General features: G+C 48.0%; 1 protein-coding gene across 2 annotated transcripts; it reads right to left on the bottom strand.

The window, feature by feature from the left end:
• Nucleotides 1–305: 305 nt before the first annotated feature.
• Rpt2 (26S proteasome regulatory subunit Rpt2) lies at nt 306–13741 on the bottom strand. 2 transcript variants are annotated; one of them, XM_077674362.1, is made up of 9 exons: nt 13699–13741; nt 13229–13294; nt 8518–8614; nt 7596–7735; nt 6600–6728; nt 4975–5331; nt 4324–4424; nt 3278–3584; nt 306–543 (listed from the first exon to the last, which is right to left on the bottom strand). In XM_077674362.1, exons 1-9 carry the CDS (start codon nt 13699–13701, stop codon nt 409–411), a joined length of 1335 nt encoding a protein of 444 aa, XP_077530488.1. In that variant the 5' UTR covers nt 13702–13741; the 3' UTR covers nt 306–408. The 2 variants fall into 2 exon arrangements, with proteins under 2 accessions (XP_077530488.1, XP_077530487.1); XM_077674361.1 differs by having other exon boundaries at nt 13660–13719.
• Between the last annotated feature and the right edge of the window lie 1065 nt (nt 13742–14806).

Genomic DNA, 14806 nt, shown 5'->3' with positions numbered 1-14806 from the left:
CGACTGGAGTGCACCAGTTAACTCTTATTCCATCGATGGCAACATGCTCAGGTATCATGGTGGAAAACACACTCAGCTCTACCTCTAGATCCTTAGGTTCGATTCCCATACTCAAATGCAGCCAGATTTCTTTTCCAAATAACCGATTTTTACTCCAGGATTAATCCATATGCATTTTGGCACCAATTCCGCCATTTTCATACCTCGACAGCAGTGGCTATTTTGTGTACCCAAAAATGAAGTCCTCTTTTTTTCACCCAACGGCCATGATTGGGAAGAAGTCGAGGAACACAACAGGCTGGAGGTGTGAGTGAAACATGTTTATTAGCAACAGCCCCCGTGTTAAAAGTCGGCTTTCAGGAGAAAAAAAAAAAAAAAAAAAAGAAAGAAGAAAAAGACACGTGGCGTTCATAGGTAGAGCCCTTCGGGGCTTCCCTCCTTCTTGCGGTACAAGACGTTCTCCTTGGACTTGCGGAAGTCTTCACTCGTCACCTTCATGCGCCTCTCGCGTAGGGCCATCAAGCCGGCTTCCGTGCAGATCGCCTGCAAAGAACAGCGAGTTTGTTTAGAGTCACTCCGAACTAATGGCATCTTCGCCGACAACTTTGTACCTTTTTAAAGGAGCCATGAAGACAAAACACAAGCTTGGTTCATTCGAAAGGTGGCCTTGTTAGAATCATACTGACACCACTTTTAACGCACGCTTCGCTCAGATAAGTTATATAATGAGGATAAAACGGAATGACCATGCGGCCCACAACCTTATTTCCCCCAACAGAACCTATGATGTCATATGCCCAGCTGTGCTTTTGGTTAAGGCCGGCAAAAACGAACACAAATTAGGCAGGGCTTATTTGCTTGCCAAACAAGCTATCTGCGCTTAAATGTAATGCACATTCATTTTACAGCCGTAAAAATGGTGGGGTAAACAGTGAAAGTTATGAAAATACACAGAAACATGGAAGTGCCGATGCACACTGCTGTTGGTACTGGGCGCACTATGCTTGTTTTAGCTGCACAGCAGTCTGCCGCTTCGGAGTTGTCTTACACGACGCTGGCCGATTGGCGTAAGCGATGTCTTACGTGACCCTGTTTGTCGTGCATACCCCATATTTCACGAAACAATTACTTTCTACCGAAACAAAAACAAGACGGGTGCAAATACGGTCAAAAACAAAGCAACAGCAGACAACGGTCTGTGGCTCAGTATGGGGAGCGCCACCTGGGAGGACTGACAATAAGCAAGGCTGCAGAGCCTAATGACGCACTGGAAGTTCATTTGAATGCCCGCCCTCATGACATCAGGGCACACGTCACGAAAACACACGATTTGGCGGTACAATCAATATTTTTTAACTTAAAATGATTGATTTCTCAGTGAGTATGGCATCATTTGCTGCCAGACAAGTGCTGGGGGCACTATAAAACACAAAATCTTACAAAAAAAAAAAAAACGTATTTTCTCTGCATGGCTTCTTTAAAATGGGGCTAATGCAAGTGAGCCTAGTTTACCGCCGCACAGAGCTACTAAACACGTCATTATTCGTCAATGAAAGACAAAGGGCGGCATAGTGTGCAGTGATCAATGCACTACTCTGCAACGCTGACTTTGTACTCAGCGCAAAGTAATCACAAGAGCACGACTGCACAACACTGAAGCCTGTTATCTCTTCAATCCACTATTCTTAGATTTGGTGGGCTGAAGTACCGCATTCACTCGAATCTATGCAGGGGGTCAGCGTAGATTTGAGGATGCGGCCTTCTTGTCACTGATGGACACTCAACGCCATCTTGCGGCCACAGGCTTGCAGGTTCCCAGGCTCCATTTTGTTTGTTCGAACGTTGTGAACCCGGTTCTCAGCGTTCTGCGCTTGTTTGCTTGCATATGTTGACGTGTGACCTCGAGAAGCGCCCATGTTCGCGGCACAATGGCGCCTACCAAGCGGTGCCACTACACTGCGGCTTTTAAGCGGAAAGTAGTCTTGGAGGCCGAGAAAACTTCGAATCTCCAAGCACAGCGCGACTTTAGCGCCGATGAGAAGAACGTACATCAATGAGAAGAAAAAGAAGATTGCAGAAGCAGCGGGACAACCTTTTCAACTGCACTGCCAAGCGAATGGCCTTCACAGGAACCAAGAAAGATCGACGCTACAAGGTGGAAAAGGAAGTCCCTGACTTTATCCGGCCGCGAAGAGAGGGTGGAGTGCCTGTGACGACGGTGATAACACAGGCGAATGCGAGGGAGATCGCAAACATTCGAGGCGCCGTGGGGACTCAGTTCACAGCTAGCAGGGGCTGGGTCACTTGTTTTATGAAGCGGTTTGGGTTCAGCTTGTGACGGCGGACATCTGTGTGCCAAAAGCTACCCCATGACTTCGAGGACAACCTAGTCGCACCCCAGCGATTTGTCATCAAGAAGCGGGTGGAAAAGGAGTACCGACTGGGCCAGATCGGTAACGCCAATCCCACTCCGGTGTGTTTTGACGCACCTGTGGCCTACACCGTGAATGACAAGGGTGCGAAAGAAGTGAAAGTCAAAACTGAAAGCTACAAGAAGCAACGCACCACCGTGATGTTGTGTTGCATGATGTTGTGCTACGCTTCGGAGTAACTATACTTGTGGCCATCTCGGTGCACAGACTGTCAGGTGACACCAGTCCTATGCACACCGCAGCTGTTACACCTTTCGATATACACAAAGGACTCCACATGTTGTAAGGCGAGTACCAGTGCACGTTCATGAAGTCCTGTTTGCTAACAAGGTGCGACTGTGTTCCACGATGCATAATGGAGCCTGCCACAGAGCAGTTAACCCTGCAACACCTTGAGCGTGAGCACAAAAACGGCTTCCAGTGTCTGGCCCTTGTACTGCATGTCGTCGAGCCAGGTGAGGATGCACACACCCAAGAGACCCACAGACAGAGATAGCATGAAAGAGAGAGTGGGAGGTACCTTGACATCAGCAATGGCAAGATAAAGAGAGGGTACCATTGATGCTGGCGATAGAGATGGAGAGATAGAGACAGGAGTACCACCATTGTTGGCTATAGCCAGAGACAGAGAGAGAGAGAGATAGAAAAAGGGTACCATTGATGTTGGCTATAGCCAGAGAGAGACAGAGATAGAAAAAATGGTAGCATTGATGTTGTCTATAGCCAGAGAGAGAGAGAGAGAGAGAGAGAGAGAGACAGGGGTACTTTGATGTTGGCTATAGCCAGAGAGAGATCAAGGAACCTTCGCGTCAACGACAGCACGGGTGAAAGAGAGAGAGAGTGACCTTGATGTCGGCGCCCGAGAGGTCGTCCTTGGCGGCCACCATGTCGTCGCTGCAGACATCCCCTGCCAGGGTCATGCGGGCCGTGTGGATCTGGAAGATGCGGCGCCGCGTGCGCTCGTCCGGCAGCGGGAACTCGATCTTGCGGTCAATGCGCCCGGGCCGGATCAGGGCCGGGTCCAGGGTCTCGATGCGGTTGGTGGCCATGACCACCTTGACGTCGCCGCGCGAGTCGAACCCGTCCAGCTGGTTCAGCAGCTCCAGCATCGTGCGCTGGATCTCGCGCTCCCCGCCCGAGTTGGAGTCGTACCTGGGAGGAGGAGGTGTTCGCTTAAGCCGCACCGTTCCTCACCCAGGTCTGCACCGGAGCACGTTTTGCACCGGAATCGGACAGCTTTGTGGCTACCGCTTCTTTTCATATAAGCAGCTGTCGCAACTGGGGTTTTACAAGCCATGCTATAACAAGGGTTGCGAATTAATTTAAACTACTTGGGTATCTTTCATATTCACCAAGACCAATATCTTGTACATGCAGGTGCTTTAACTTGCTGTCTCCATCAGAAAGACAGCACTCCTAATCAAGAATTGACCGATTTTAAGGCTCCATTTGCTGAGCAATGCTGCCTTTTGAAGCCAAACAACTCTCTTTAACGGGCGAAAACAGGGTCATTTCATTCATTTTAAAGTTTAGCGCTAATGTCAGCAGCGAATAAGTAGAGGTCACTACTGGTGTCCTAAATTTATCACTTGAGATTACTTAGTATCCAGAAACGTCCCTCAATCCCTTAATTAAGAAAAAGAAAAGAGAAAGCTTAATAGTATTGAACACTGTGCTCTTAATGCAAAACATCTCACAACTATACGACCTCATGCAGGATCTATGCGAGAGCAATTTCAAATTTCCATATACGCATAACATCAACAACCGAAGGATCCCAGAGATTACTGCACCTTGCCAGTCATACACACCTTACTTCTGATGACAAAAAGCGGGAGGGGATTCAAATGTGTGCCCTGCACATGAAGTGGGCGCTGAAAGAAATACTTACCGCTTTGTTCCTACGGCGTCGATTTCGTCGATGAACACAATGGATGGCGCGTGCTCTTCAGCCACCCGGAACAGCTCTCGCACCAGCTTGGGGCCATCACCCTGCAAAGCACAACGCAGATGCTTCACAATCCTGGCATTGCCGCACTTGAAGGGAACACAGTCAACTTTGTGGCTGAGCACAGGAGTAGTGCAGTTCCTCACCAACTAGAGCAAACTTTTTGATGAAAATTAACACATTTACAGAAATAACTTGCTTGCCTAGACTCCAAGGTGTGGTTTTATTGCCATTCTTTTACCTACGAGTACACGTGAGAAGCTACGTAGAATTTGCACTTACAAGCAAACCCACCACAGCCGCTGACGAGTTTCTGCTTTCGAAGCGGCGTCACCATTAAAGGTCGTCAGATAACATAACCACGCAAAAAAGTTTTGTGCAAAACAGTGGTGTATGCAAGAACAATGTGCAGTGTTTAAAAGTGGTGCCATGCAGTTCATTGCCATTCCCTGCACTTCTTACAGTGCCAAGGAACCCCCTCCACCTGTTCTTCAGATCCCATCTGTCATTGTTCTACAAATGTTGTTCTGCCTACACAATGTCCAACAAATGAGTACAAATCCAACATGCAGCAACGTTTGAGCATAAACTCACCAGGTACTTCTGGATGAGCTCGGAGCCGACGACGCGTAGGAAGGTGGCCGAGGTCTGGTTGGCGACGGCCTTGGCGAGCAGGGTCTTGCCCGTGCCGGGGGGCCCGTACAGGATGACGCCCTTGGGCGGGCGGATGCCCATCTCCTCGTAGTACTCCGGGTGGGTGAGGGGCAGCTCGACGCTCTCCTTGATCTCCTGGATCTGCTGGTCGAGGCCGCCGATGTCGGCGTACGTCTCCTGCGGGGCCTTCTCCAGCTTCATGACGGCCACCATGGGGTCCGCGTCGTCCGACAGCACGCCCACCACCGCGTGCACCTTGTGGTTCAGCAGCACCGAGCAGCCGGGCTCCAGCTGGTCCTGGTTCGTGAAGAAGAGGGAGGGGAAGGAGCGTTAGTATTGGTTATGAGAATGAGAAGAGATGGGCCCCATCTTTCACGCAACCATTTGTGACGACACAAACTTTGAAGCTGGACGACTTTGAGACCGTGGGAAACTCATATTGAGGTCTCTTTACACACACCATACTGGAAGACAACCGCCCTTCGATGGGTTACAAAATGAGGAGAAAGAAAGTCAAAACACGTGCCACATCTTCCACTCAACGAAGACTGTGACGTCACAAAATTTGAAGTTGAAGATCCCCGAGAGAGAGTAAAAAAATTGATGCCGTTCCACTCAATGTGAAATCTGTCGGAAGAGCAGAGCAGTGATTTGCCATAATGGGCTGTAGCACCGTCATCCACTCACTGCTACCACCAAATGGCAATTTGAATTTCCCGCCTTCGCAGCGCTTGCGCGCCCCCTGCCTGAAGCTGCGCCAGCGGAAGTTCTGTTCTTCTTGTGCTTGCCTTTCCTCCCGCAAGGGCCAGCGTTTCACTGCCACTTTTGTTCACTTACTATCGTAAAAACCAACCCAACGAGCGTTCCTAACTACCGTATTTTCGCGCACATAACCCACCCCCGCATATAACCCGCACCCCCACTTTCCGCCGACAAATGAAAAATATATCCCTGCGTATTGCCCTCATATTTTATACATAAAAAGATGGACCAAAGCTACTATACAAGCAACATTATGTATTTCTTTATGCAAAAGAACTTACCTAGCTGACTACAAAACTAGATAAATTTCCGCATACATTTTTTCAGTTGGTATATTGTGGAGCTGTGTGTGGAGAATAAGCACTGTCAATGGGATAACAGTGGCTTAGTCGCTATTACTGCTTTAGGAGCCTCATGGCCCAATGTGCATTGCGATAAAGCTGCACCAAAGGAAATAGCTCGCATATAATCCGCACCTCTACTTCGCCCCGGAAATTTTTGCATTTTTGGTGCGGGTTATACGCGCGGAAGTACGGTAAATGAACGCGGGCGCTGCCGGTTAATTACATTTATTTTGCCTCAAATGTACCTGCACTTCGGTTTGCGCTAAACAACGGGGAGATGTATGACAAACGCCAGTGGTTCACGAGTTTCGAACGCTTGGCTTGCCAAGCCCCTGGGTTACGCCGCGACGACAGCCGCTATGACGGAACGCTGTGTGGCTCTACTTGGGTCCAGCGAGTGAGCTACGGCAAAAAGGCATGGCTCTAAAGGACTCTGCACTAAAAAGGGAGGGCACCCACCTTGTCGACGAAGGACAGCATGCTGACGTAGTGCTCGCTGCCCACGGACGTGGAAACGATGGCGTGGCTGTCATCAATGATCTCCTCCAGGGTGCCCACGGACATGGGGCTACCCCTCAGGTCGTCCACCTGTCACGATGACGATGCCACAACAGGTCATTGACGTACACGAGAGAAGCACAGCTAAGTGTGCTCGTAACCAAAGCATCGCCAAACCGCAATTCAGAACATATTTGCCATAAATTTCGCAATACCATTTTCATTGGAACCCTAACAGCTTTACGGTGCAATCCTGTTGTGTGCGGGGCTGAGTGTTCGTGCTTTGTTTCTTTTTCTGGTAGCCACACTTTCGAAGACGAGGAGCAGCAGACACGGGCAGCACAATTGAAGGCGGAGTTTTAAAAACTTTGATTCGGGCTAGGCTGCAACCAAATACTAATCCTGTTCCGCTTCAATAGACACCAGTCCTAAATTCTGCTTTAGAATCCAGGCCATGAGAGGAGCACCCCTGCATTGCAACTGAGGGACAAGCAAGTGCATTGGCACGACAACCTAGGGTACAGAAACTGAGCTTTGCTAAACATTTACTTTTAATAGCAAAGCCTAATAAATAAAGCTTGATTTTCGAATGAAAAGACTTTAAATTAGGTAACACTTACTAAGGTTTCCACAGTTTTTCTTTTTTTGCTGACTTACGGCCCAAGTACTACTTCAACTTGCTGTCAACAAATAGCAGGAAAGTCAACTCAATAGTCAAAGGGATAGTCAGTGACCTCCCATTGAAGAAGAGGCCATTAATCATCATCATCATCATTCCATGCCTGCCATTTGCTGCCCAGCCCAGGAGACCAACTGCCGGCTACTTTTGATACATGGGGCCTACGGGGAGTTTCGCAACTGGTGTATATTGAGTAGCTCTGACCCCATTCCTGTCCTGCTTGCGTGTAAGTTGCCCGCTGGCCGTTTCAAGCCAAGCCAAGTCGTAGCCGTGCCAACCTTGGAGCGCTCCTCCTCGTGCTTCTCCTCCTGGGGCTTGAGACGCTCCTGGTTCTTGAGGAACTCCTCCTCCATGAGCAGGTAGTCTTTGATGCGCTCCTGCTTGAGCAGCTTCAGCCGGCATCGCGTGTGTGGCGTCACTGCACAGGGCATGGGAAAATGCGCCTCATCGTCTGCGTTGCGTCGGCGCGTTAAACCCTACAAATCAATCAAAGCATGGGAAAATAGTGCTTTGAAGAGAGATCGCAAGCAGCCAGCGTTACCCACCTTTCCCGATGGGGCTGAAGCATGTATTACACAAAGTTTTGGAAGTGGGAACCAGTGTTAGGGGCTACACAGGGGTAGAAGACAGACACGGACGGCACTGGAATTACAACATAGCAGACAACCTGCATCTTCAAAGCCTGCCGATATTGTGTTCATCGACACCAGCAGCAGTCTATTCATGCAAGAGGAAGCCCTCTCCCACGGACTTCCAGCAGCTCCTGCCCTCCAATGTCTGGACGCTCCAATGCCCAGATTAGCATCATCATCATCATCACCACCACCAGCCTATCTACGCCCACTGCAGGGCAAAGGCCTCTCCCATTCTTCTCCAATTACCCCGGTCCTGTGCTAACTGTGACCAACTTATCCCCGCAAACTTCTTGATCTCATCCGCCCATTTAACTTTCTGCTGTTCCCTGCCACGCTTGCCTTCTCTAGGGATCCACTCTGTTACCCTTAATGACTAACGGTTATCTTGCCTTCGCATTACATGCCCTGCCCACGTCCATTTCTTCTCCTTAATTTCTACTAATATGTCCTTAACACGCGTTCGTTCCCTGACCCACTTCGCCCTCTTCCTGTCCCTTAATGTTACACCTATCATCTTCCATTCCACTGTCGGCATTGCTGGCAGATTAGCATGGCGGCTGCTTACCCAGTGGAAGCTTGCTCGCCGCCTCAGGTCCCCTGGTCCGCTTCTTCCGTTTTCCGACACGGCTTGGTATAGGTGGCTCATACTTCCGCTTCTTGTCCTGGAACGCGGTCCACAACAACGTCGGGTCCCAAGGTGAAACCACCGAAGCTCTAATACGAGACCAATATTTTTTACGGCAAAGCTGTACATAACAAGGCTTACGCATATTTTTCTGTTCCGCACACAAAAACACACTTGCCCTCTCCCTTGATGGAGAAGGCACCATCAAAAAGCCGTGGCTCCCTCGATTCTTCGTGACAGTTGAAAGCTTCGGGGGGTCCGTATCTCGGTTCATACCCCTGTCATACGGCAGGTATAATGATGTTTACAGCAAATGTCATCCGCTCCAAATGTCAATTTGGCGCTACACGAAAACACCGAATGACATTTAGCGGCTAACCGAGGTTCGGGAGCTCATTCAGCAGCCAAATGAGCAGCCTGGACAGCAGTGGTGCGTCACTAGACAAGAAAGTTCAGTAATAAACCAAAGAATACTGTTTCTAAAAACTGTTGGCAAACTTATATTTAACCCTTCACGTTGTTTTTCAAATAAAGAACGACAAACAAGTACTAACAAAAAAGAAAATCTCGCCCCCAATGCGCATGCTACCCTAACACGGTGATTTTCTGAATTTTGTTTTGAAAAAAAAAAAAAAAAATCTTAAAAAAAATATTGTGCATGAAAACATTCTAGATGCACTTGAAATATAATTTTGCCGTTTTGCAAGCTCGCTAATCGTCGCCACTATCACTATCAAATGACACTCGTTTCACCGTGTAGACCCACACAGCCAAACCGAATGTCAGTAACTAATGCCATTCACTTTGAATGACATTAGATTTGCCATGTGGCAGGGGTATTAAATGGCCTATGATTTCGATGGTGACTGCACAGTTATTTTGTTCATTTTCCTCACAGAAGAGGCTCAGCACTTCGGCTTGAGTGCAAGACACGCCTCAACTGCTAGTGGCATGCAGTTTCTCCACTAGCGTCTACGGCAGTCTCAAGAACACGCCGAGAAAGCGTTTCTTTCACTGATGCTACTTAAGTAACAAGATGAAGTGATCCGAGTTCAGGACAGACATAGGCTAGGGTTCTGTGCATTCGTGTTCTGCGTGTGCCAAAATCCCTACAGCAAAGTTAACTTTGCCGCGAATGCTCGGCAGAAAACGGCTGTAACTGTTTTCTCAAAACTTATCTGAAAATAATTATGCGGCAACTGGCCGCTGAGACGACTGATCATGGCGGCAAGCTTCACTAACTCTCAACAACTAGTCAGAGCCAAAGCCACAGTCAGTAACGTTAATAAATGTTGAGAAAAACAAATACGTGCTTATTCTCTAAACATGCGCAGGAGGTGTATTTTATACAGCTTCACACGTCGCCCATCTTCAGAGAGTGGAGTGGCTCGCAATTTCTAACGCTGTGTCTAAAGGTACGTCGGATGTACCCGCAAAATGTCTTAAAGATACGTCGGACGTACCCGCAATAATTCTTAAAGATACGTCGGACGTACCCGCAATATTTCTTAAAGATACGTCGGACGTACAGGGCTCAGAGTGGCTCGAAAGCGGCGTTGCTCGAAACTAGCGTAGTTATCTCGAACCATCGACTGCAAAACCATCACGCGTTTGCTGGTATAAGCCAAGAATCTAACGATGCCTAATCTGACGCAGAATGCATTTTTTTTCCTCGTATTCTCTAGTTGGACCTTATTTGAAGGGGTGGTTAAGCGCCAACCACATGGAGCGATTTTGCAAGCGACTTGGGGAGCGACGCGACTAGCAACGAACTACTTTTCGCCGCGGACCAAGTCGCTCGTCGAATCGCTCGGTTCTGGGTTGCCAGAAACAGTCGCTCGCCTCCCGGAAGTAGCCTCAGCGACTAGCCAATAGGAGAGCCCCTACGTAAGCACGCAACCTCCGGTTTTGGAAGAGAACGGGAGGGAGATTCGCGCAGACGGTGTTTGCGATGCAGCGGCAAAGAAAGCTTTGCATGGCAATGCTTGTGTACATGCTGAAGCAGAAGCAAGAAGGCTCCCGCACACACTGGTTGAGGCCCGTGTGGCAAAAACGACGTCAAGAAAACGAATTCTTCACGGCGTTCATGTTGGAGCCGAGAGACGAGGTGCAGAAGGAAAAGCGCGCGCTATCGCTAACCCAAACCAGTTTTAGAGATGCAATGAAGTGCAAAAAGCAAGGTAGAAGGGTGTAATACTTTTTAGTCATGGTTTTTATGGCAAATGAACAAAAATAAATGTTCTTAAACAACCAGCGTACCAAGCGCGTTACTATGCGCAGTGCGGCAACATTGAAATCGCCGTCCTCAGTCGCTCGAGCCATCGCTGTCATGTGGTTGCCTCGGCGAGCGACTTCGGAGCAGCGACTGTGGATCCTAGTCGCGTCGCTCATCGCGTCGCTGGAAAAATCACTCCATGTGGTTAGCGCTTTAGAGCCTTCGCTGAGGTCAGAGATCGAAAGCGGACCACTACGGGTTCTCGCAAGAGGGAAACAAAATCATGCGCGACGCGAGTATCTTTCTTTTTTTCCCCTCATATGTTTCTGTTTAAAGCCCTAACCACATGGACGCGAAATCACGCGTCGCGCGAGCGTCGGCATCGTTCGGCATCAACACGCGGGCCCGCAGGAGACCGGCGAAGTCGCGCGCCAGTCACTGCGTCGGTGGGCGTTGCTGGACACGTATGCCATCCTGTTGAAGTCGTTTATGAGCAGTTATTGTCGCTTCTTGAACTGCAATTATCAAAACTTTGGTTTTAGCAAAAAAAAAAAAAAAAAAAAAAAAAAAAAATCACTTCGCATCTTTATTTATTGCTAAGTATGTTGGCGGGCAAATATTGAAATGCTGCGAAATGTATCTCGAGCCATCACGGTCAAATCAGAACAAAATAAGATGGAATGATAAATGAAGACGCACCTCGCACAACTGCTTTAGTTGCTACTTGATTTAACCTTCATGTTGCGTACCGACTGCACGTTCATGAATTCAAATTGTAAGCAAAACAAATTTCAGCGCTACCTTGATACTGAAGTTACCGTCGAACGTCATTTGTAGGTTGAAAGGCAGGGTACTCTGACACCCTGTCTGTACCCTGTAAAAAAAAAACTGATCAAACCCTCGCCGCAAAAAAAAAAAAAAAAAAAAAATACTGTCTTTGCTAGGATCCGAACCACGGACTTTCAAAATAGAAGCCCGGCTCTCAACCGCTCGACCACGGGAGGAGACGAGAAGTTTAGAAGAATTCGGTATACCAACTGAGGCTGCACACGAATAGTGTCGGGCGTGCTTTCTTTTGGTCGTATTTGAGAGATTTGAGAAGTGGTAATGCTTGCTTCTTGCGCACCGATCTTGGAGCCGAGGACAATAATGCTAGTGCTACAAGCGATGTAACCACAGCTCCCTTATTTGAGTCAAAAAAAGCTATCGCACATCCCCGGTCTCACCTGCGCAAGCCACGGGAGCTACAAATGGAATGGAATGCGCCAGAATTCTGGCGTTGATAACGCGTGCTCGTCACGCACCGATCTTGCTGACAAGCCACATTATGCTAATACTGGATGCGATGTAACCAGAGCTCCCTCATTTAACTCACACAAAGCTGTCGCAGATCCCCGATCTCCCCGATGAAAGCCAAACAAGCCACAAATGGATGAGCGCTTGCGAACAGAAATAGCTTGCAATGTGTCTCAAGGCAACCGATTATCGTAAGTTAAAAAGAAATTGACTGTTTTCTGCTGAAAGGAACGACCCCAAACCAAGCGAAGACAGACGCTGCCGCTTGCTTTCTGATGCTCTCTCACGCTGCGTCGACGCCAATATCTGGCGAGCGTAGACATCGGCGTCGCTCGAGAAAGAGAGAGAAAACATTTATTGCCCAGTCACCGACCTAAGTCCAGGTCAGCTAAACGACGGATCCTGAGGCGTCACTGTCTTCATAGTAGTCCAGAATGTCCTTGGAGATCTTCTGGATATGAAGGCAGAGAGCCTCCTGGGCGGCCCGAACGTCTGTTCCGGGCAGGGGAGCCAGCGTTTCAGCCCGCGTCGCCATGCATTTCTGGCGACGCGAGAAAACGCTGAACGTACGCTGCATGTTTGGGCTGAGTGAAGCCGAATACACCGACCTACTTAAAAAAGTTTCGCGGATCCGTCCGAAGTATCTTTAAAAAATCTTGCTGGTACGTCCGACGTATCTTTAAAAAAATCTCGCGGGTACGTCCGACGTAACTTTAAAAAATTTTGCGGGTACGTCCGACGTACCTTTAGACAGAGCGAATTTCTAATCGAGCCATTTAGGTGCGTCTGAGGGTTACCAACTGCAAAAGTCTGCAATCTTTGCGAGGCATTACTGGTTCTGAGATTACACCGAGCAGACCGGAGAGTGACCCGGGAGTGCTCTGACAGTGTCGAGTGAGAGTGAAATGTCAAAGCCCACTAGACGCCCATCGTTTTTTACCACAAAAGCTACGAGATAAAGCCAAGGAAGATTTTTACAAGTTTAGAAGCGCTGCACAGCGTTTAAATTGATTAAATGTCGGCTTTAGGTTCAATGACCAAGCGATTGTACCCGGTTCGATTACGCGCATGATTTGGCGTCTTCATAACCGAAGTGTTGGCGTCAACTTTACAAGTGTGTGTATACTAGGATGCACTCACCTTATCATCCTTCTTGTCTCCCCCAGTCCCACCTCCTCCACTGCCGCCTCCGGATTGATTTTGACCCTGGGAAATGTGATGGCCAAAAAAACACATAAAGGCAAAGAACGCATGCAGCGGTTAGCGTGGTAAACAGAAGAGCAAAAGTACGGCTTATCAGCAAACTTCCAGGCCTTAAAAAGTGTATACAACACACAACAAGAAATAGTTGCCAGTGCGGGCGATGTTTTTTTCTCAAATTAAAGTTAGAAAGGCATTCTGACTAGTCATCCTCAAAGCCATAGATCGACCTGAGACAAGCTAGCCGCTTGCTAGCTTCTAAGTCAATTTGCGGGCAAAATGCGAGCGCAGATAATGCAAGTTCACTTATTCTACCTGTTCATTACGCGCGGCGTGATATTTATCGCGAAAAATATGACCACAGGAATTACCATTTCGCCCGTACAGAAAATTTACAATGACTTGCTCACCATTGCGGCGACAGAAGACTGATGCAGGTTGCGATGGTGGCGAACGATGAGTCGAGTTAGAGAACAATGAAACCATCACATAAAAAATAATTAAAACAAACTATTTTTATCTGAATTTATATAAATTCACCTTATATATACTGATTTTATGCAAAATATGCACAATTTATTAATAAAATGTTTTTGTTGGCAATGGTTATTTGGTTTCGTTTTTGAGTGCTGCTTTACTGCTGCTAAGAAAGGATAGTTTCGCTTTCTTCTTCTCAGATCTCGATCTATAATTTCACATTCAAAATGCTTTCCAACCACTCTAAATTATCTTTATGCAGTGCCGTGTAGTTAAGATCTTTTTTTTCTCCGACCACTGATGACTGGCCGATCCCCTGTTCGGGTGTGTGCCGATCATCAAGAAAGATCATCATATTTCATGTCCTTGTTAGGGCGGACCATACCCTTGTGATAGAGTGCGCGTTTTCGATATCGTGTGGCCGAGGGTATCTCTTTCTGATCTGCTAGTGTTGCAGAGTGTCTGGCTGGGGTTCTTCGAGGTCGGGTTCTTACCCAGTCTGCCTATCTTCTTCTTCTTGATCCCCATTCTTGAACTCTATGATCCCCACGAGCCAAAATCTTAACGCGGAGCAATGGTAGGCACTGGAGCGCTGATGGCCAGCGACCGCCGCGAAAACCGGAGAGGTCTGGTGTTCTGATGCAACGGTCCTACGCTATGGGATGCGGCCAGGGAAAAATTATTCGGAATAATTATTCTTCTCACAAAATTTTAGGATGATGTGTTGTTTGTTGCTTCTAGTGGCTTCTTGTGATTCCTGCTCGCGCAGGGAATTAACCATAATACTATAATATACCTATTCTGTAGCCTAAAAAAAACTGGAGGCCCAACGAAACCGACCGAAAACACAACCGGTCGAATTTGAACCCTTTGCATTTACATTTGGTTCCAATTGAACCAATTGTGTTTTCAGCAGGTCCACACGGACCACTAATTGTTTTTTTTTTCAGCTGGCACAGCCATAAAGTTTTGTGTGTACTTTTTGATTACGGTTTGAAGAGCCTAGACCAGAAAGGGCGCACGAGACAGCAGAAAGGCAGA

The sequence above is a fragment of the Haemaphysalis longicornis genome, unplaced genomic scaffold (assembly GCF_048455015.1).
Source record: "Haemaphysalis longicornis isolate Haplotype H1 unplaced genomic scaffold, Haemaphysalis longicornis Haplotype H1 scaffold_6, whole genome shotgun sequence".
In the NCBI taxonomy this organism is placed as follows: Eukaryota; Metazoa; Arthropoda; class Arachnida; order Ixodida; family Ixodidae; genus Haemaphysalis; species Haemaphysalis longicornis.
Note: the sequence above shows the minus strand (reverse complement) of the source record. Positions and strands in the feature narration are given on the sequence as shown.

Coding starts and splice junctions, on each gene's coding strand:
- Rpt2 (XM_077674362.1), bottom strand. Junction 6,729..7,595: donor ACGAGGAGGAGCGCTCCAAG/GTTGGCACGGCT, acceptor TCATCGTGACAG/GTGGACGACCTGAGGGGTAG. Junction 5,332..6,599: donor TGCTGTCCTTCGTCGACAAG/GTGGGTGCCCTC, acceptor TTCACGAACCAG/GACCAGCTGGAGCCCGGCTG.